The 23,436-nt window shown below is 40.3% G+C and overlaps 1 protein-coding gene across 1 annotated transcript; it reads left to right on the forward strand.

Annotated features, from left to right (window-relative positions):
* Window positions 1-91: 91 nt before the first annotated feature.
* RSAD2 (radical S-adenosyl methionine domain containing 2) lies at window positions 92-22,759 on the forward strand. Its single transcript, XM_049904880.1, has 6 exons — window positions 92-515; window positions 5,791-5,952; window positions 9,254-9,483; window positions 11,222-11,371; window positions 15,052-15,084; window positions 18,663-22,759. The coding sequence occupies exons 1-6, from the start codon at window positions 173-175 to the stop codon at window positions 18,825-18,827; spliced, it is 1,083 nt and encodes a 360-aa protein (XP_049760837.1). The 5' UTR covers window positions 92-172; the 3' UTR covers window positions 18,828-22,759.
* The last annotated feature ends 677 nt before the right edge of the window (window positions 22,760-23,436 follow it).

The raw sequence follows: 23,436 nt of genomic DNA on the forward strand, positions 1-23,436 counted from the left end.
AACTTTCATTTTCATGAAGAGAAAAATCGAAACTGAGCCAGCTGAGAGTTACTCAGGAGAGGGTGTGTCCTTCCTCTCCTCTGATGGGTGGCTGGGAGCTGCCGTTGATTTTCACAGCCATATAAAATGAGTCTCTCCAGCTTGCAGGGACAGCTCCAGGTGCCCAGCCACGATGTGGATACTCATGCCAGTGGCTTTTGCAGGAAAGCTGTTGAATGTTTTCAGACAGCAGCTGAGTTCCATGTGGTGGACCCTGGTCCCGCTGTTCTTCTGGCTCAAGGCAACATTTTGGTTGGCCGGTCCCCACAGGAGACAGCAGAAGCAGCAGGGTAAGGAATCAAAAGATGAGAAGCAAGAAGCAAAAGAAGATCTGCCCACTACTCCCACCAGTGTCAACTACCACTTCACACGTCAGTGCAACTACAAATGTGGCTTCTGTTTCCACACGGCCAAAACGTCCTTTGTCTTGCCCCTGGAGGAGGCCAAGAGAGGGCTGCTTTTGCTTAAGGATGCAGGTAAGTCCAGGATCACAGAAGGGAATGACAATGCTCAATAACAGGGTAGTGAGGTGAGACAGGAGTGGGATGGGGGCACGTATAGGCTGGAGAGCTTCTCCAGAGCCTGGAGGCATCGTTTCCCATTGCATAGTGAAGATGCCATCTGGCAAGAAAATGCCAGGGGAATTTTGGAGTGGGTACCTTGGTCTTCCAAAATTGCAGAGTTGACCAGCAAACTCATTTCTCCTGCCTCTTTCAGGTGAGTGAAAGTACATGGACGCAAACACCTGTCCCCTGTTGTGTCTAGTGTGGAAAAGAGCAGGTTGGGAAGAGTTGTCTTATTCTCTGAATAGGTTGAAACTCTGGACAGAGGGAGACAGAGCCTATTCTTAGAATCCAAGCACACATGGATTTGGTTTTTCCAGGCACAAGTTAATGAGGAAAGTTAAAAGCAAAAACAAACACAAACTTTGATGTAAGCACAGCAATGTTTGACCCTTTTATTTTGAATTATGTGCTCTTAAGACGAAAATAAAAAAAAAAAAACTATGCGTAACTTAAATTTAACAATGACTTTGCTCTGAAGACTGCTTACTGAACGTTTCGCATTAATACCCTCCAGGCATCTCAGATATAATTAGCATGTCCAATTTGAATGCCACATCTTCTACTCCAAACCTGTTCTTCCTTCATTCCTTGCATTCGTGTCTTCTTTAGGGCACCTACTAAGCTGGGAACTTCAGCAACATTGGTGGCTCCTTTCTCTCCTTTATTGTCTTTTTGTAGTGAAGTATAAGATGCATCCACAAAGTTGCACAGATCCTAAGTGGACCAGTTGATGGGTTTTCACAAAGAGAACACAGCGTGTGACCAGCACTCAGATCAAGAAACAAAACACTTGCAGCGTCCCAGAAGCCTTTGCCCCCTTCCAGCCACTACCCTTTCCCCCAAGGGCAATTGCTAGCTAGCTTGTCTTCTAACACATGGATTAGTTTAGCCTGACTTTTTTACTTTAGATAAATGAAATCATACCGTATGGACTTGGTGGGGTCTGACTTATTTTGCTCAGTATTATGTTTGCTTGTTCATCAACGTTTCATTGGTCAAGAAAAGACCTGCCTTGCCGTTCCTAGCATGCTTGAGCTCATTTCTCTCCAGATCTCGAGTCATTCATCTAACTTATCTCGTCTCTGCTGTTCTTACTGATAACACATTATCTTTGTTAAAATATTTGGATGATGTAACTCTCCGCCTAACTCTATTACATGACTTACAGGAGAATATCGTGCAAGAGGTAGATTCGAAGACCAAATTTGGTAGCATGTTCTGCAAGGCCCTTCTCAAACTCACTGTTGCCATAAGCACCCTCTACCCCAATTGCCCTAAATCCTCTCCATAGTAGTTACATCAAATTACATCCACTCTCCCGAAACGTGTGCTTCATCAGTCCTCTGATCATACTAGTCTCTCATCTCGGAATGCCAACCCCCAAAATCTCTGTGGGTGAGCTTTCAAAACTCCTTAGAATTCTTCTTGGTCCTCTTCAGGCAGAATTAACATCCTCCCCCTTCATGGCACTTTCCATTAACATTTAGGATAATGCTGTTAAAATTGCTCCGTTGTGTTTTGTTGTGTTTTAGTATCTGGGTCTTCTAAGAATTTGAGTCCCAAGGTACTTCTTGAGGTTGGTATATCTGTTATCACTTATCTACATTTTAAAGGGTATAAAGCCAATACTCAGAAGACTTAAATAACTTGTCAAAATTAGTAACTGCTAGAGATCAAACTCAGACCTTGGTCTTCTGAAACAAGAGTCTGAGTTTTTCCCATTTGTACCAAACCTCCTTACTTACTCTACTCATTCATTTGTACACCTGGAAACATTTGTTAAATGCTTATTATATTCTAGATATTTTTGTAAGTCCCAGGGGTACACTGAAGGCTATGATTCAACCTTGGGACTCAAATTTAATCAGTAAGCAAATTTGTTCCACCGAATGAAGTTCTACATGCTCACTTCATAGAGTGGATTGTGACCCTACAGTCCTGGATGTGAATCCTAGCTCTGTTATTCTCTAGTGTATGGTCTTGAATAGGTTATTTATCATTTCTGGACCTCAGCTCCTGCATCTGAATAATGGGACCATAATTTCTTTACTGGATTAATTTAAGAATTAAGTAGGTTGCACAAATGAAATTGCCAAGTGGAATATTTGATACTTAGTAAGTTCCAAATTGCAAGAGAAATATGTGGCAGTCTGCTCCTGTAAAGACAGCCTGGGAACCCCATGGGGCAGTTCTACTCTGTCCTGTAAGGTCCCTATGAGTTGGAATTGACTCGATGGCAACAGGTTAAGTACTTAGTTCAGTTTGTTGAATAGAAAATGTTCTCAGGGAACTTTGTGGTTTATTGTTTTGTTCGCCCCCAGACCAGAGCCCTGAACCTCTCTGGTATTCTAGTTGGTGTTTCTTACCATTCCAGTCCTGTGTCCAAATCTGTTTTCTATTGTCATTATGTCTGACGCTTGATCCTTTGGTTTCTAATTCTCATATCTTCTTCCATTTTTATGCTTTGTGGCTCTTCCCGTCTACTCTCCACGCTTCAGACCTAGAGTCGCTTCTGTCTCCAATCTGAGCGTGGAGTCTTGCTTCTGCGCTGTCAGCGCCATCCACGTTCTATGAAGTGAGCATGTAGAACTTCATTCGGTGGAACAAATTTGCTTACTGATTAAATTTGAATCTTAATTCCCAAAACTCTCCTATATTATTTGACTGACCCTTTTCTGACATTCTATTCTTATTGTATGTGTGCAATTGTTTCTCTTATCTTTCTGCAGGTGTTAATCATAGATGTTTTTAAGGTTTCTTCTTCCTGTATTTTCTCCGTTTGTCTCTGTATTTGGGTTCATTCTGGAAGTGGCTCACTAAGCTATGAGTCACTAACACACAGCAGCTCATAAAGATTCAGTGAACTGTGTTGAACTGAACTGAATTAGAAAAGAATGCCACTGTTATAATATCACTGTAGAAAACTGTGGATTTCAAGATATTCTGGGTCTTCTAGTTCCTTACAACATATTTATCTTCAGTGCCTTCCATTTCTCTTCTGTTGTTGCTGTATGTTATGAAGTCAACTCTGACTTATAGCGGTCTCATGTGACAGAGTAGAACTGCCCCACAGGGTTTCCAAGGCTGTTATCTTTACGGAGGCAGACTGCCACGTCTTCCTCCCGTGGGGCCACTGGTGGGTTCGAATCAAAGACCTTTTGGTTTAATAACAAAGCACTTAACCACTGTGCTACCAGGGCTCCTATTTCTCTTCTACTATAATTACAGTAAAATAATTGAAAGATAGGAAATTAAACACACACACACACAAAGCCATTGGAGCATTGCAAGTATTAGCATATGTGTCTGTAGAGGAGATAGCTTTAAGAAACTCATCACATTATTCCCTAAACTCAGGAAGATTCAGAAATTGGAAACATTGTATCATACAGAAGGCAGATGTCAGACTGAAGGGAGGTGATAGTCTAAAAACAGGTCTACCCCACCTTCCTGTCAGACTGAAGGGAGGTGATAGTCTAAAAACAGGTCTACCCCACCTTCCTGCATAGCCAGGCAATATGCCTCCCCAATTCCCTCAGAAGGGAGAAGGTTTATTTGTGAAGAATCTGAACCACAAGGGCTGTGCCCTCAGGTACAGCAGGAAGGAGGAGAAAAGCTCGTCACTGAAAACAGAGGAATGAAGTGCAAATCTGCCTAGTGAACAGTGAGAACCACGTGTCCCAGATGCCGGCAGCCGGGCACATAATACGTGGGCACAAGATTGGAGATTCTTCTCTGGGGAAGCAAAATGGCCTCAAAGGAAAGACCAAAGATGTTGGCATTTATGGATTATCTAATGAATAATCTCTTTTACTTCCCTATCACCCTATGGTGAAGCCCTCCTTTTGGCTAGTCCCCTCCGTAATTGCAGAAACCCCATCAGTTGTTTTGTGCCTCATTCAAATATAAACAGACAGAACCGAACAAAAAAAAGAACATGAAGAAGGAAACTTAAAAACATCTATAATCAATAATTGCAGAAAGATAAGAGAAGGAATTACACATACGAAATAAGGATAGAATGCCACAAAAAAAAAAAAAAAAAAAGACTCGTCCGACAATAAAGGAGAGTTTTGGGAATTAAGAAAATGGGATTTTTAAAATGAAAATTTTAATAGCCTAAAAGGTAAAGTCTTAGGAATATGGGATAAAAGACAAAGAGGTGGACAATTGGAAGAAAAAGTAATAAGAAAATAAGGGTTAAATCTAGAGAAGTTTCACCGTGCCACTAATAGACTTTCCAGAAAGAGAGAAAAGTAAAAATTAAGAAGCGGAATTATCAAACAAATAATGTAAGAAAGCTTTCCAGAGCATAAACAGCTGTGTTTTCTGATTGAGATCTTTCCAAGTAGCCAGGACAATTAAGAAAGACAGGTTTCACTAAGGCATGGAATCTTAAAAATTCAGGCTATTAGAGAGAAAGCTTCCAGAAAGGGCAAAAAAGGCAAACACTCGCTAAGAATTATGAATAAGAATGTCCCCAGACTTTTGAACAACAATATTAAAATCTAAAAGACAATAAGCAGTGCCCTTAAAATTCCAAGCAAATAAGCTGATTTCACTCCAAATATTACATCTGGCCAAACGATTGTTCATGAATGTGTTTTTAGACACGCTAGCCTGCACTTTAATTCACACTTGACGTTTTTCAGGAAGCTCCTAAATATGTTCTCCAAAACAAGGAAGTATACCAAGAGAAAGGGGAAGACAAGAGATCTAGGACAAAGGGCACACAGTACGAGGGTGAGGTGGTGAAGTTAAATCCCCCACTGATACTGAACGACACTCCCGTGGAAAAATCTGACCCAAGAAGCATTCCAGATTGTGGTGGAAATGGCTTCCCACTTTGCTAATCTCTGGGCTGCCTCGCTGCACCCTTTGGCTTCTTAGCCCTCCCGTCATAAAAGTGTCTAATTCCCTACATTAAAATATATCAATTTTAAAATAGGAAAAACAAAACGTCAAGTGATTTTTTTTTTTTTTCTGGTAGAGCCTCAATTACGTGCATGGTTATTCCCATGGAGTGAGACTGATGTTTGGGAACTGGAATTGGGGGATAACGGGACATTGTAATTTCATTTTTTTTACCTTGAGAAAATATTGCTTTTGCCATTAAAACTAATAATGGATATCTGTAAAGTGAAAACACAATCAGAGGGAAAAATTCACATTTCTCTTCTACCAGGTATGGAGAAGATAAACTTTTCAGGAGGAGAACCATTCCTTCATGACCGAGGAGAATACCTCGGCAAGCTGGTAAAGTTCTGCAAAGTGGAGCTACAGCTACCTAGTGTCAGCATCGTGAGCAATGGAAGCCTGATCCGAGAGAGGTGGTTCAAAAATTATGGTAAATGGCATTGACTGACCCTTCTATTATTGCTACATTGCTACTATTATTGTTTTCTCTATTTCCTTGCATCCTAGTCCCTGGGCCGAGACCTGATGGGGAAAAGAAAGAGAAGAGAAGCAAAACTGCTTATTCTAATCTCTTTCCAAGTTATTCAGGGGGGAGTTATGCCAATTTTAGTTCTGTGGGGCTCTAAGCAAACAATGTGGCAAGATAGGTAACAGAAAAAAAAAATTGTAAACACAACTATTCTGTACATTTCATCTTAGCACCTATTGATACCTATGGCCTTAGTTTAAGCACTAGTGGGGAGAATTAACACAATTTACTATTTTGTAAGTTCTGATCATACTGTTGGAAACCCTGGTGGCATAGTGGTTAAGAAAGCTACAGCTGCTAACCAAAAGGTTGGCAGTTCGAATCCACCAGGTGCTCCTTGGAAACCTTATGGGGCAGCTCTACTCAGTCCTATGGGGTCGCTATAAGTTGGAATCGACTCAACAGCAGTGGGATCTTCTGGTTTGCTGTTAATATTCAATTTTTAAAAAATTCTGTAAGTATTTCTTTTAATGGTCTCATCTGTCGGTTCTGTGATTGTCCTGAAACAGTAGCTTTTACCTTGGGCAGCACTATCGGCGCTGAAGGACTTTAAATACCTATGTTGTGACTAATTAAATCAGAATGTCATGGCATATGGACTGGCTATACTGGGGGGGGGCTTCAAGTAATTTCAAAGTGTAGCCAGGATTAAGAACCACTGGATCCTAAGATTGCTAAACTTCCCTACAGCTAAGTTTTAGGTACATCTAATGGGGTTAAAGCACTTGGCCGGGCACTAACTGAAAGGTTGGCAGTTTGAACCCACGAGCCGCTCTGTGGGAAGAAGATGTGGCAGTCTGCTTCCATAAAGATTTACAGCCTTGGAAACCCTACGGGGCAATTCTGCTCTGTCCTATAGGGTCGCTATGAGTCAGAATTTGACTCCGACGGCATTGGGTTTTTTTTTTTTTTTTAATGTGCGTGGAGTCCCTGGATGGCACAGATGGTTAAACACTTGACTACTAATTGAAAAGTCCACCCAGAGGCATCTAGGAAAAAAGGCCTGGTGATTTACTGCCAATTAAAAAAAAATAAGAATAATAACAACCATTAAAACCCTATGGAGCCAAGTTCTACTCTGACTCACATGGAGTCATCATGGGCTGGAATCGACTTGATGGTAACTTTTTTTTTTTTCCTTTAAGGTGCTTGAAGAAGTACCTGGAACTTAGTAAGCACTTGAAAGGTGTTAGCTGTTATTACTATCATTTTAAGAGACAGTTGAAACTTAACTCTTACAAGTACAAGTCAGCTGAGTTTGCTAGCTGATGGAACCTTGACGCCCTTCAAAGGACAGTTGCATTTCTGATCTGTTGACCATGTGGACAGGATCCTGAGAAGTCTTGTCAAGTTGGTTCAACATGCCCCATTGCTCCAGGCACACACAACAACGTCTACTAACGATAGAAAGAATATTCTTATGGCCACATACTCAGAGTTCCAGGTTCCCTTGAATACATGCAGGAACTGAGCAAACAGATCTTCTCTTTATTGAGTCTTTCCTGTCAATGGCTTTTATAAGAAAATCTGAGAACAGGAGGAGGGGATACCATAGTAACAGAGCAAATGTTGGAGGGGTGGCTGATTAAATCAATTGACCTAGAAGATGCTCAGTTTACTTGGAAATCAGCTCATAACATGCTACATTGTAGGGAGGGGGCTGTTGACCCTCTGGCTCCTCCACCAGACTTCCGTTTATCTCGGTTTTCTCAGCATTTAATACAGTACTACCTGACATATAATAGGGTCTCTGTAAATATGTGCATGATGAATTAAGTATACAAGCAATGTCAAGAAGAGGACAGTGAACTTGGCAAAAATATTAGTGTTCTTCTACATAACAATTATTTGCATGGTGGGAAAAAGAGAAGTAAATCTATAATTGTTTATAGATCATAAAATCATATAACTTTGAACCGTCTTTGAAGTTATATGATTTCAATGCAAGAATAAATTTAAAAATCTCATTTAAGTATATTGATATGGTCACACATATGTACATGTGGGGGGTAGTGGTGGTTCGGTGGTGGAATTGTCACCTTCCATGTGCGCCTCTGCACAGCCACCACCCCTCTGTAAGTGGGGACTTGTGTGTTGCTATGATGCTGAACATATTTCAGCAGAGCTTCCAGACTAAGACTAGGAAGAACAGCCTGGTGATCGACCTTTAAAAAATCTGCCAATGAAAAGCCCGTGGATCACAGCAGTCTGATCTCCATTGTATGTGGGGAGCCATGAGTCAAGGGCCGACTGAATGCCAGTTAACAACAACGCATACATACATGTATGCCAGAGTTTTAAAATAGTCATAGTTTTAGGCTGGGTTCTTTAGAGAAGCAAAACTAGTGAACCGTATATATATATATACACACACACACATACATACACACACACACACATATATATATACACACACACATGCTACTGTCACAGTGGTTAAGAGCTTGGCTGCTAATCAAAACGTCAGCAGTTCAAACCTACCAGCTGCTCCTTGGAAGCCCTATGGGGCAGTTCTACTCTGTCCTATATGGCTGCTATGAGTTAGAATTTACTTGATGGCAATGGGTTTGGTTTGATATATATATGCAGAGAGAGGTACAGAGCTAGATTTATCTCAAGGAAATGGCCCACGTGGTTGTAGAGGCTAGCAAGTTCCAAGTTTGTAGGTCAGGCATCAGGCTGGAAGCTTGTCTTGACTCATGTAGCTCCAGGGGCTGATGAACCCAAAATCAGCAGGCAATATGGCAGGACGCTGGCTTAAGCCCCAAGAACCAGATGAGGATGAGCGAGATGCAGGACCCAGAACAAGTAAGCGAACTTTGTCAGAACATTCATGTGTATATTGGATGCAGGCCACGCCCCCAAAGAAACTCCCCTTACAACTGACTGGGTGATTATATCAGATCACATAATGGAAGATGACTACACCATTACATAACTGCCAAAGCACTGAGAGTCACGGGCCAGCCAAGTTGACATACAACCTTAACCATCACAGTCATGTATAATTATCTGTACATCTTATCACATATGTATATTTTTTTCAAAATTGTTTCACACAAGCACCAAGTATCATTCACATTTCAGTGATGTTTGTGAGTGTAAGGAAAAAGCAAAATATATTTTATCATAAAGAGATAAAAACTATTTAATGGGCTTGGTTTTTGGATAGAAAAGTTTAAAGATTTTCACTTTCCCTCAGGTGAGTATTTGGACATTCTTGCTATCTCTTGTGATAGCTTTGATGAGCAAGTGAATGTCCTTATTGGTCGTGGTCAAGGAAAGAAGAACCATGTTGAAAATCTTCAAAAACTGAGGAAGTGGTGCAGGGATTATAGAGTGGCGTTCAAGATAAATTCCGTCATTAATCGATTCAATGTGGAAGAGGATATGAACGAACAGATTAGAGCATTAAACCCTGTCCGCTGGAAAGTAAGTACATGGTGTTGCTTTTTCTGGTGTTTATTAAGAAAAACACTGTCTTCAATGAAATCAAAAATGATACTGACTCAGAGAACTCTCAGCGTAGTGGGCCAGCCTAGAAACTTGGTGCCTGGTCCTTCTTCCACCTCTGTTAAATGATCAACTACTTAAGCTTCCTATGTCTCAGTTTCCCTGTGTGAAAACTAGAACTGTTTTCCTTCTGGAATATTGTGAAAGTTGAGTTCCAGAGATTTGCTAAACGCTTGGAGATGTTATCAAGAATATTTCACTGGAAAGTCTAAATTATATTTATTTTTGAATTTAATATTACTAGATTTCTTCTTAAAACTCTTGCTAATTTATAACGTATATATTCTCTTCATAAATTCTGGTGATACTAAGATTTTTATTGAATTATTAGGAGATGTTATGAGCAAAGCCAGCCCCGAGTTTTGTCAAAACACCCGCTCTGGAACTCCAGTCTGCTTAAGATTCAAACTTGTGCTTGAATCTCTCTCCTCCATCATGCTTCCCTTCCCCCTCTGTGTCCGAAGTGGGGGTGGGTGCTGGGGATACAAAGATGAATGCGATACAAGCTTCTTAAGGTGCTTGCTGCCTTGTGAGGCAGAAGGCCATGAAAGCAAATAATAACAACACATGTAACCTAGGGTCAGTTGTGGTGTGTGTTAAGGAACTGAGGGATCACAGAAGGAGTGACCAAGGAAAGAAATAAAAGGAGTTAACAAAGAAGGTAATACTGAGGGCATTTTTAGAATTTATTCTAAGCTGACTAAAATAATAGTAGAATAGATCTGTTAAACTGTATTAATTACATGCCATTCCATTATGTAAGAGCCCTGGTGACCTGAGATCTGTTCTGACTCCATCTTTGACCAGCTGTGTTACCTTTTTGTCATTGTGGACAAGTCACCTGCCCTCTCTGGGACTGAATTTTTCCTTTTCAGATGATGGTATTACTTATAATGAAATAATACTGGATAGGTAGGTAGGTAGACGATGGATGGATGGATGGATGGATGGATGGATGGATGGATGGATGGATGGATGGATGGATGGATGGGTGGGTGGGTGGGTGGGTGGGTGGGTGGATGGATGGATGACAGATGATAGATGATGGATGGATAGGAAGGTAGATAGGTAGACAGACATATTTATATATTAATGAGTGTTGCAATTGAATACTTAATAGCTTTGGAAAACTGCCCTTTTGCATTAAGTGGAAAACAAACAGATTCTAGAGACTTTTATAAGAATGTATTAAAAATCAGGAGAAAGAGCAAAAGGTTGAAAAGAATTTATCTCTTGGTTTTAGAATGATAAGTGATTTGTTTATTTTCTTATGCTTTCTTTAGAGTTCATATTACTCTGGCCTATAGGGTCGCTATGAGTCAGAATCGACTCGACGGCAGTGGGTTTTAGTGGTATTTCCTTTAATGAACATCCATTATTTTTTACTTTGAGGAAAAAAAAATTAGATCATGTGACCAAATATAGTGTAGACCAGGTTTTTAAATTTTATATTTTAGGAATGTGGGTATTTCTACTACCATATTTCTGAATTTCAGGGTTAGCTCTCATTGCCCCAAAGTATTGCCTTTATAGAATGTTCCTTAGGATTCTTTGCTTAATTAAAGGCAGATGAAGCTTGGATCAGAGGGAAATTAAGTTAAGAGGGGTGAAAAATGATGGAAGGTGCCTTAAAGAAGACGCTGCTCTTGTTTTTCAGGTCTTCCAATGCCTGATAATCGAGGGTGAGAATTCTGGCCCGGATGCTCTGAGAGAAGCAGAAAGGTTCGTCATTAGTGATGAAGAATTTGAAGGGTTCTTAGACCGCCACAAAGAGGTTTCCTGCTTGGTGCCTGAATCTAACCAGAAGGTAGTATAAAGCAAAAGTTGTTTTCTTTACCATCACATGTGTAGGTTGATTTCAAAGAGGGAAGTGGCTGTCCCTTGCCCAAGGTGATCCACACATCCTTATTTTAGGGGCGTGGCATGGAAAAAGTAAGGAGCTCAGCCTTGGAAGCCAGAGTTGAGGTCCACCATCACTTCCGCTGCGTTCAATTGTGTGGTCTTCTAATGAGCTCCATTTTCCCACTGGGGGGAAAAAATGTATACACGCACACACACGTATATATACATGTCTGTCTGTCTGTCTGTATCTCATAGCCTAATGCCTAAAGCATAGAAGGAACTGATAGTACTATATTGATATCAGTACATAGTATTGATATCAACACTATCACATTATTTACTTAAATTATGTCTCTGGATAATTTCAAAAGTTGGGTCAAATGTAGAAGAAATGTTGCACCAATTCTTTGGTTATCTAATGTGATTATTTGGGGGTATGTCTTATTAGTACAAACTTCATTCAATACATAGGCTAAGTTCATGTCTGCGCTATAGAACTTCCAGGTGTTACTACAGGCAGAGTGAGTGTTTCAATGGTGTGTTATCAAAAGCCAAAGAAAAAAAGAATTCCTATTTCTCCCTACCACACTGGGGGAAACTTCTTGTATGTGAAAGCTATGAAGAAATTAATACACAGTAATAATATAATTAATTTACATGTTATTATTTATTTATATGTTCATATATTAATAGCTTAATACTATATATTTGATATATTTGAATATATAAAAATTAAAAGCATATATGACACACAGAAATTAAAAGTAGCATATGCTAATATGCTGTATCATATTGAATTGTATAAAATATATTATTACATATAAAAAGTTCTTAAAATAAATAAAAATTTATCAATACCTAAAAAAAAAAACAGGCAATGGGCATAAATAGAAATTTTGTAGAAGAAAAACAGTCAAGAAACACTTTTTTACAATGTTCAATATTATAAGTATTGAAATAAATATCAATTAAAACATAATAGTCAATAAACATTTTTAAGTGTTTGATATTATAGGCATTCATAAAAAGTCAAACCCTTTGCTATCAAGTTGGTGACGACTCATAGGGTCCCTAAAGGACAGAGTAGAACTACCCCATGGGGTTCCCGAGGAGCGGCTGGTGGTTTCCAATTGCAGACGTTTTGGTGAGCAGCCGAGCTCTGAACCACTGCACCACCAGGACTCCACTGGCATTCATAGATCATGTGAATTAAACGCCGAGATGACTTTACACGAAAATGCAGTGAGAAGCAATTTCATATCGTTCTAAGAGGGCAAACCATTGCAACCCTCCTAGAAAAGAAATTGGTAACATAGAGTAACGGCCCTAAAAATGTTCACATATTTTGATTCAGAGATTTCACTTCTAAGAGCCTACCTTAAAATATAGTAAATATTCAGAGATGCAGAAATATTTATGTTAAAGTGTATGACTGCAGTGTCAAGGATAATAGTAAAAAACTGAAGGCTGTCTAATAGTCAGTGCTTAATGAACGGGTAAATTATGATATGTTCACAGAATGAAATATTATACTGACCAAAAATCACATTTCAAAGAATATTCAAGGGTAATTGTTCATAGTATAATACCAGTTACAAATTGATAGCAGCGTGTAAGTTTAAATTCAAGTTTAATCCTAATATGTTAAAAACGTGTATGTCCCCATCTCAGGGTAGTGGCTATATTAGCAATTGTTGTTTTCTTTCTTTACAACTTTTTGAAATTTTCAAATTGTCTAAAATAATATTAGCTTTATTGTTTGAAAAGGCATTTAAACATATTTTTAAAAACCTCTCCTCATCTTCCACCAAAAAAATACACCTTGGGCAAAATTTCTCCCCCATCTGTTTATGGAATGATAGAAATTCCCAAAACAGAAATTCTCTCCTTATGCATTTGATGTCTGAGCTTTTGGATAAATTGGTTGAAGTCTCAAGGTTAGAGTTTAGCACAGAATGCGTGTGACAATCCCTGAATGAAAGACAGCAGGGCCTTCCAAAAGAAGAGAGAGAGAATAGGGGAGAAAACCGTCATATCTATACGTTGTTTTATTTGAGTTTTTAAGTCCTGGCTTCATTATGTAGTTCATGTGAGATAAGAGCAAATCTGATAAGCTGTAGTGATCATTACTGTTTATTGAGTTCCTCCTTTTACCTGGAACTGTTAGCCCTTTGACACATTGCAAATAATTTTCACAAATGTTTTATGAGCTAGGTTTTATTATCCCATTATACAAATAATGAGGTCGAGGCTTAGATGTTAATTGGCCTGACTTATATCTGAGGCAGAACCCATTAAGAGGCAAAACCAGGAGTTTGATGACCCCAAAGCCCATGCACCTTCTACTAGCCAGTATAATTGAAACTTAAGTGTGTTGGACAAACCACCTGGGGGTCTTGTTGAAAGGCAGATCCTGATTCAGTATATCAGAGGTGGGGTCTGAGATTCTGCACTTTTAACAAGCTCCCAGGTGATGTTGATGCTGCTGGTCCACCCATCACGTCCCACTTTAAGTAGCAATGTCCAGATGTGGCTAAGCATGGGGTGAGCAAACTATGGCCTGAGGAATGAATCCAGCCTGCTGCCTGCTTTATATGGTCTGCAAGGGAGGCATGGTTGGGAAATTAATCGAAACAGGAATAATCTTTCATAACCAAAGAAAATTGTATGAAATTGAATTTTCAGTGTCCGTAAATAAGGTTTCCACGGGACACAGCCATCCCTTTCTTTCACAGGTCGCTATGGCAACTTTCCGGCTACAACTGCAGAAATGAGTAGTTGTGTAGGAAACTGCATAGTCTGTAAAGCCAAAACTACATACTGCTTGGATCTTTACAGAAAGTTTGCAGACCCCTGCTGTATACCTACAGAAGACATAACTCCTTAAGAGTAATGTTGTTGTTGTTAGCTGCCAACAAGTCAGGTTCGATTCCTGGTCAATGCACCTCACGAACAGTCACCACCAGTCTGTCAGTGGAGGCTTTCATGTTGCCGTGATGCCGAACAGACTAAGACAGGCTGGGAAGAAGGGCCCGGTAATCTACTGAAAATCAGCCAGTGTAAACCCTGAGGACCACAGTGGTGCACTCCCCCACAACCACCATGGGGATGGCGCAGAACCGGGCGGTATTTCATTCTGTTGTGCATGGGTTTGCAATGAGTCTGGAGCAACTAGAAGGCAGCTAACAACAACACCACCAGCAATGAGTAAATCAAAAAGGGGGAAGTGTATACGTGGTGGATGCGATCACTGTGAATAGTGGGTGATAACGGAAGGAACTCTCCCACAGCTTGAGGAATGAGGAAACTGAGCCTGGGTGTTTCATAGTCACAGAAGCTGTCAAGGTGAAGTTTCTGACATTTGACCCTTTCAACATGGGGAAATCCAGGTGTGCTCTAACCTGTTGGAATGTAACTGGATGGACACCAGCAGGTGCCCCTGGAGACGTGAGTTAGGCGGTGGTGGCAACACAGGCAGCTGAGTGAATTTATAAAGGACATACCAGAGTGCACACACACGATACAAGAGATGTCGGACCCAGAAGTAATAAAATACCAACCCACCAACACTGCGAGATAGACAACTGAATTACATACTGACAACTACTCCTGAAACTAAATTTGTATTCAATTTCTTCTTTGCAGATGAAAGATTCCTACCTTATTCTGGATGAATACGTGAGTATTTCTAAGGAATTATAAAATAATCACTTAAAAATTAAGCAACAATAGCAGAATTGAGTTATAATGAGCACATAACCATTTAGTACACGTTTGTCCTTATCTAGCATACTTTTTTTTTCTTGTCAATGATTAGTATTTATATTACAGAAGCCTCTCTTCAATGTGCTGAATTGTTAACTCTGCACTCTGACAGGCTGTATCTTGAACCTGGGTCTCTGTCTTTGCCGATGCTGTCCATTAACCACTAAGCAGTATTGTCTTCCATGTGGCTATAGGTCAATGGATGTTACAATGAACCTAATCTGAATATCAGAGCCCTCGCTTAAGTAGTTTTGGGCTGAGGTTCTCCCGCTTTTGGGATACTTTTGGAGGGAGATTATATCACACACATCGTGTTGATTTGATATCTCCATTCAGTTGCTACTAGGAAGTCTTGGGTTTTCTACTTGGAAATACTAAGGACCCGAGATTATAGAACGACATTTACTTTACAAGAAGCAACACGGCGCATTTTAGATGGAAATGAAGTATGTTTAGTCCACTGTGGCTATATCTTTAGGCTGCTAACCAATAGGTCAGCAGTTCGAATCCACCAGCCGTTCCTTAGAAACCCTATACAGCAGTTCTACTCTATCCTATAGGGTCGCTGTAAGTTGGAATTGACTCAACAGCAATGGGTTTGGTTTTTGGTTTTTTGGTGACATATATAGATACTTGATCCTAAAATATCACACAGATTACTTTTCATCCTGGGTGATGGCTGGTGTATAGCCTCCATGGGGCTCGACTTTGAGCTCTGACGTGGCAGCTTGTGGTTGATGTTTCATACTCAGCCATTCAAGCTAGTTTGGCTGGGAACAGAAAGCACTTCCAGCCTCACCCACATGCTCTGGGACCCTTCACACAGTGCTTCTTCACAAAACACAGACTCCTATTGCACCGTAGTTCTCAGCCCTGACTTTCCCAGGTCTTTGCAGTGCCGGACCTTGATGCCCTTAGACCTTGGCTGGGTCACTCAGTCCCACATCAATAGGCTCCAGGATTTTACGTCTTAGAGATAAAGATCTGAGGCGTTGGTTTCTTATTTCCCAAGAGGTCCTGAGCATCTTAAATTGTGTCTTCTTACGTAGACTTCCTTTACAGAACTAAGAGGAACCTTTCAAGTGATTCTTGTTTTAAACCTACTCTGGGTAATAGGAATTCTCTGCTCTTATAAAAGACTAGAAATATTAAGTAACTCTTGTTTAGGGAGCCCAGCTTAACCTATGCCATGTCGTGCTCCAAATTACAGAGCAAATCCTGGAGTCCTGCAAAATTCCAGAAGTGGTAATAGCATCCCAGGTCACTGAGAGCCACTAGAGGCAGAACAAGGAGGCCCCTATTGCTGTGTCTTCTAAGATCTCTTTTTCAGTCCTCTGAAAGCCTAGCACTCCAAAAGCATTTTGCTGGTGAAAGGCTAGGGTGCCTTCCCCTAGCTGGCTATTTAACTTTAATAATCCAGACACTAAACCTTGACTTTGGTGAGGTCCTTTCCAAACTCCACTGGTATATCAATACTTCTACTGCCTTGCAAAAGAAAAAGAAAATCCACACTTGTTCTACAAATTGAAAAACAAATCATTTTTCCATTTTCTCCTTTTTTTTTTTCCCTTAGATTCATAAACCTTTGCCAATGTTTCTAGCAAGGGAAAGGAAATCAAAGATCCATTTTTTTTAATTAATTTTTATTAAGCTTCAAGTGAACATTTACCATTCCAATCAGTCTGTCACATGTAGGTTTACATACATCTTACTCCCTTCTCCCACTTGCTCTCCCCCTATTGAGTCAGCCCTTTCAGTCTCTCGTTTCGTGCCAATTTTGCCATCTTCCCTCTCTCTCTATCTTCCCATCCCCCCTCCAGTCAAGAGTTGCCAACACACTCTCCAGTGTCCACCTGATTTAATTAGCTCACTCTTCATCAGCATCTCTCTCCCCCGCACTGACCAGTCCGTTTCATGCCTGATGATTTGTCTTCGGGGGTGGTTCCTGTCCTGTGCCATCAGAAGTTCTGGGGAGCATTGTCTCTGAGATTCCTCTAGTCGCAGTCATACCATTAGGTATGGTCTTTTTATGAGAATTTGGGGTTTGTATCCCATTGGTCTCCTGCTCCCTCAGGAGTTGTCTGTTGTGCTCCCTGACAGGGCAGACATCGATTGTGGCCGGGCACCAACTAGTTCTTCTGGTCTCAGGATAGTGTAGGTCTCTGGTTCATGTGGCCCTTTCTATCTCTTGGGTTCTTAGTTGTCGTGTGACCTTGGTGTTCTTCCTTTGCCTTTGCTCCAGGTGGGTTGAGACCAACTGATGTATCTTAGATGGCTGCTTGTTGGCATTTAGGACCCCAGGCGCCACAATTCAAAGTGGGATGCAAAATGTTTTCATAATAGAATTATTTTGCCCATTGACTTAGAAGTCCCCTCAAACCAAGTTCCCCAGACCCCAGCCCCTGCTCCGCTGACCTTTGAAGCTTTCATTTTGTCCCAGAAACCTCTTTGCTTTTAGTCCAGTCCAATTAGGCTGACCTTCCATGTATTGAGTGTTGTCTTTCCCTTCACCCAAAGCAGTTCTTATCTACTGATTGATCAATAAAAAGCCCTCTCCCTCCCTCACTCCCTCCCCCCTTTGTAACCACAAAAGTATGTGTTCTCCTCCGTTTTTTCTATTTCTCAAGATCTTATAATAGTGGTCTTATACAATATTTGTCCTTTTGCCTCTGACTCATTTCGCTCAGCATAATGCCTTCCAGATTCCTCCATGTTATGAAATGTTTCAGAGATTCGTCACTGTTCTTTATCGATGCGTAGTATTCCATTGTGTGAATATACCACAATTTATTTACCCATTCATCCGTTGACGGACATCTTGGTTGCTTCCAGCTTTTTGCTATTGTAAACAGAGCTGCAATAAACATGGGTGTGCAAATATCGGTTTGTGTGAAGGCTCTTGTATCTCTAGGGTATATTCCGAGGAGTGGGATTTCTGGGTTGTATGGTAGTTCTATTTCTAACTGTTTAAGATAACACCAGATGGGTTTCCAAAGTGGTTGCACCATTTTACAATCCCACCAGCAGTGTATGAGAGTTCCAATCTCTCCGCAGCCTCTCCAACATTTATTATTTTGTGTTTTTTGGATTAATGCCAGTCTAGTTGGTGTGAGATGGAATCTCATCGTAGTTTTAATTTGCATTTCTCTAATGGCTAATGATCGGGAGCATTTTCTCATTTATCTGTTGGCTGCCTGAATATCTTCTTTAGTGAAATGTGTGTTCATATCCTTTGCCCACTTCTTGATTGGGTTGTTTGTCTTTTTGTGGTTGAGTTTTGACAGAATCATGTAGATTTTAGAGATCCAGCGCTGGTCTGAGATTAAAGATCCATTTTTAAGAAATATAAGTTCCAACAGTAGCCACAAGTTCAATATTTTACTTGGATTTAGTTTTTTTTTTTTTTTCTTTTTGAGAAGTGATAATCGTGCCTTTTAGAATTAGAGATAAATTACATAAAAATGTCCCTCTTTCTGTCCTGACTTTCTTAGATGCGCTTTCTGAACTGTACAAATGGACGGAAGGACCCTTCTAAGTCCATCCTGGATGTTGGTGTAGAAGCAGCTATAAAATTCAGTGGATTTGATGAGAAGATGTTCCTAAAACGAGGAGGGAAATATGTATGGAGCAAAGCAGATCTGAAGCTGGACTGGTAAAGCCGGAAGTGGAAGAAGCCTCTAGCCCATCTGGAGGACACTATTACCCAGGCTCAAAGTGTGGCTGTCATCATCAGCAATACTAAGTGTTGGCCTTTCTTGGTTGTCAGGAACTGGATTTTCTGTTAAACGTGACATTTGGTTATCTGTGGCAACTGAAGACTTAAGTAACTGGGAGAGTTAAAATCCGTAGATGATGCAAGAACGTTGGCTTCAGTTAAACAGCTTATTATCTTATTGCTATTGAAAAAGCACCCCAGTTCTGGTACTTGATTTACTTAAAAGAAGAAAAATAAGAAGCACAACAAAAGCCTAGATGAGCTACCTGTGTGCAGATTTTATAACCCAGTTCAAAGAAATAAGCTAAAACGATATTTGTAGAGTGAATATGTAATCTGGATTTGATTTTTGTAAGCCACGCCCACTGTGATCTCAGGATTCCAGTTTGGAAGTACTGTTTTTCCAGTTTATTCCTTTGATACAGTCAGTTCTGTTCTGGTACATATTATCGAGATGCCAGTTTTCACATCTGGAAAAATTGCAAAATCTCTTCTCTGTTTGTTTCTTTTTACTGTACCACACAGAAACCCTGGTGGCGTAGTGGTTAAGCATTACGGCTGTAATCAAAAGGTCGGCTGTTCAAATGCACCAGGCACTCCTTGGAAACTCTATGGGGCAGTTCTACTCTGTCCTATCGGGTCGCTACGAGTCGGAATCGACTCGATGGCAATGGGTTTGGTTTTGGTTCCTTTTTTACTGTACCACACGTTCCTTTTCTGCCTTTATACTATTGTAGCCTTTGACTTTTTACCCAGAAGTTTAGGAATAATCAACAGATGTCTCTAACGGTAACGATCTTACCAGCCTTCAATGGGCTACAAAGAGGGGAGGATAGGCGTAAAGATGCTTTGGCTTGGTCCCTGCCCACCATGACAATTCAAGGAATGCTGGTAATCTTTGTTACTCCCCTTTCTCTTCAGAAGTTCTTACCAAACCATGTTTTACATTGTGTGATGAAGCTGACATGGGGTCAGTCATTGGATTATTGCCTGACCCTATTATTCAAGACACATGAGTCTGACAACAAAAACATGAGTTTATTTGAGTAGATCATTGTCACTGTAACTCTGATAAATGACAGTGTTATGAGTGGGCACGTGCTGTTCTAAGAAGCACCGAAGTATCCTGGGAAAGAATGCAGTGGAGAGTATAGAATATAACTGGATTTTATGTAAATAAAGCATGGCACAATTTAACAATTCTCAATTAACTCTGAATCAATTGAAAACCAAACCAAAACTGAACCCACTGCTGTCGAGTCGAATCCGACTCAGCAACCTTTTAGGATGGGGTAGAACTGCTCCATAGAGCTTCCAAGGCTGTAAATCTTTTATGGAAACAGGCTGTTACATCTTTCTCCCACAGAGCGGCTCGGGGGTTCCAACAGCAGACCGTTTAGTTAGCAGCTGCGTACTTAACTACCGAGCCACCAGTGCTCTCTGAATCAATTGAAACAAGGTATAATCTAGGTCAACGTGAAAAGGACCAGTGCTGCCTTTTTCTAGCAGCAAAGAAAGAGCGCTCAGGAGAAACGTAACTTAAACTGGGTAAGGGGGAAAAAAAAATCCTATTGTGGTAGAAATATCACATACAGTTTCTTTATGTAACTTAGTATCTCAAGTAATAGTTTCCTATCATTGTAAAAAAAGCAAAATCATGGAATGTTTTTGGCCCAGCAAGAAAACAGCAAACTTTAATTAAGCTGCAATTCCAGTATGGATCACTAGGTGGCATTTCAACGTCAGAGTCACTGAGCCATGCAAAAATTTTGCTTCATAACCTGTCACAATAAGAGATATTTTCAGGGTTTCATGATTTTGAAAGGTTTAGTTTTTGCAATTTTTTGTTAGAAAAGATATTACTACAGCACTGTTTAAGTCACCATAATTGAATTGAAAAGTGTTTGCGACCTATGTAAAAATAGGATAGGTTGTCCTGTATTATCTGTTGTATTTTAAGAAAAGAGAAGAATGCATTAGAAAAAATTTCTTCTATGGGCATTGATAATCTCTAAGCACTGATGGCCTTCATGTTGTCAGCATCAACACAAAACACATTTTTAAAATTAATACCTCTTCTTTCTTGAAATGAGTGAAACTTGCTACTCACATTATTCAATGAGAAAGGAAACTTAACAAATGAAGATCATTTATGTGAAAGCACTGAAAACATTGTCAGATATACAGTAGATTCTCAACTAATGTTATTTGAAACCAAATCTGAATCTGAAATTCCAATCTTTTCAATTTGAATATATTTTCCTTTAGTGAAAGAAAACCACAATTTTCTTTCCCTAAAGAGAAATATGGAGCCCTCCTCGTGCAGTGGTTAAGAGTTTGGCTGCTAACTGAAAGGACAACAGTTCAAATCCACCAGCCGCCCCTTGGGAACCCCATGGGGCAGTTCTACTCTGTCCGATAGGGTTGCTATGAGTTAGAATGAACTTGAAGGGGATAGGTTTGTTTTGCTTGTTAAGGAGAAATATGAAACCAAAAAACAAAAACCTGAACTTAAGAAACAAGCTATTTTTAATTCATTTTCCAGCTATTTTATCCACTACCACTTTTCCCCACCCCACCGCCCCTTTGCTTATTCACTGTCAAGATTTGGCCTTAACGTTTAAAATATTCAAATGTTTATTTTTCTTGGGGGGCGGGTATAAGGAATTTTAGCATTAGTGTAAAATTCAAATTTGGCTTATATAGCATTTTGTTTTATTTTTTTCCATTTTAAATATGAGAGTTAAGTTTATGAAATACATTTCTTTTTACTGGGAAAACAAAGGATAATTTTAACTGAGGTATCTCAATTTAAGTGTTGGGGCAAATGTTTTGTGGTGATTTTAATTATTGTTTAAGTTTATATCATAATAACGTGAGTGATATTTTGTCTCAAGGAGTCTAGCAAGATCAGATATTATTAATAATATATTGGTTTAAAAAAGTACCAATCGTCTCTATTGGAAGAAATACAGCCAGAGTGCTCCTTGGAAGCAAGGATGGCGAGACTTCTTTTCAAGCACTTTGAACATGTTATCAGGAGGGGCCAGTCTCTGGAGAAGGACATCATTCTTGGTAGAGTGCCAGTGAAAGAGAGGAAGACCCTCAACGAGATGGATTGCCACAGGGCCTGCAACAATGGACTCAAATATAGCAATGGTTGTGAGGGTGACGTAGGACCCAGCAGTGTTTCGTTCTGTTGTACATAGGGTCGCTATGACAGTTGCCTATTTTCTTTCACATTTAAGGATGAGTGAGACTATTGTGGCTGAATGATCTGAAATGTGGGCCAGGTTTTTTCTCTGTCTGGAGTTCAGAGCCTAGCTACTGGGGAGATAGAGTCGTGGCATGAAAACTACTGAACAAGGTATTACCATGGCTCTATTAGGCAATAATTCATTCAGTATGCTACCGTCTTGACAAAAGGCCTCTGTTTAATCAGTTGTGATTGATAGGGACAAATTATGCTAGAAGGTTTTAAGGCTTCAACTTGAGTGTGTAGATGAGCTCTTAGCTTTTAGGGAAATATATATATATTTCTGTGTGTGATGCTCTTATATATTAAAATATTTTTTTGTACGTCTTCTCTCTAAGTGGCGTATTTAAAGAAGCCTTTCCTTGGTGTGTGCTTAAAGTAATTGTGTGTTTTTACCAACTGCCATTGCTAAAGGCAAGTACACTTTAAAAATCAAAAATGTTATCAATAATTAATAAGTGTACTTCAGACAACTTGGCAACAAGATTGAGGGGGAATGCGCCACTGGGAAAAATACTCTTTTTATTCTAAAATGAAAGCCAACCTCTTGCACACCCAGCAACCGAAAACCTGATCATCTCAGAAAGAATTCATTCCTGGTTCTGGTGGGCAGGTGGCAGCAGTAATAGCACCTCAGCCCTTGTTATGAGTAGCAGTAGGTGTACCATTCTGAGACCACCTTAGTCAGCAGCGCAAGACCAGGACAGTCAGTGCTAAGGTGAGTTAGACCAACTGATTCAGATATGGTCCTTGTGAAGCTAGTGTCCTGATTCTGGCGTTGTTCCAATAATAGTACGTGGCCAGAAGGGGTTCTCCAGGTTATGGAATGCCAGGGTAACAAGAGGTTCACACTGCAACTCTGAAGCCAGTCAGGCTAACTCTCCAACACATGTATCTGTCTGTGTAAGTGAACAGTCCACACTAAAGGAGGTGTCAAGTTCCCAGCCAACCACGTGGTCTGAGGACTTTAGAAGACTCACTGATGGTAGGGAAACAAGGTTGGCTACAAAGAAGGGTCAACATAGGATCCTGGACTTATGTGTTGATCCAACAAAAGAGGGGCAGGCATCTGATAGCACAGTGTTCCATGCAGTACAGAGTATGTTCTAGCACCCCAGTTTCTAGCTGTCCATTCCATCCCCGACTCATTAAATGAAACCGGCTGGCCCTGCAAGCTGCTGGTGAGAGCATGTAAGTAGGGCATGCTTTCCCTTCCCTCCCTGCTGTTCCTCAGATTCCTCTTCCCTGGCTCTCAGAACACAGGACTCTACATTCCTGGCTCCGGTGTCCACCT

The sequence above is a fragment of the Elephas maximus genome, chromosome 12 (assembly GCF_024166365.1).
Source record: "Elephas maximus indicus isolate mEleMax1 chromosome 12, mEleMax1 primary haplotype, whole genome shotgun sequence".
Lineage (NCBI taxonomy): Eukaryota > Metazoa > Chordata > Mammalia > Proboscidea > Elephantidae > Elephas > Elephas maximus.

Excerpts from the sequence above, each read along its gene's own strand:
- RSAD2 (XM_049904880.1), top strand. The coding sequence starts at position 173 with ATGTGGATACTCATGCCAGTGGCTTTTGCAGGAAAGCTGTTGAATGTT. Across the intron at positions 5,953-9,253 it reads GAGGTGGTTCAAAAATTATG|GTGAGTATTTGGACATTCTT; the intron begins GTAAATGGCATT and ends ACTTTCCCTCAG. Across the intron at positions 11,372-15,051 it reads TGCCTGAATCTAACCAGAAG|ATGAAAGATTCCTACCTTAT; the intron begins GTAGTATAAAGC and ends TCTTCTTTGCAG.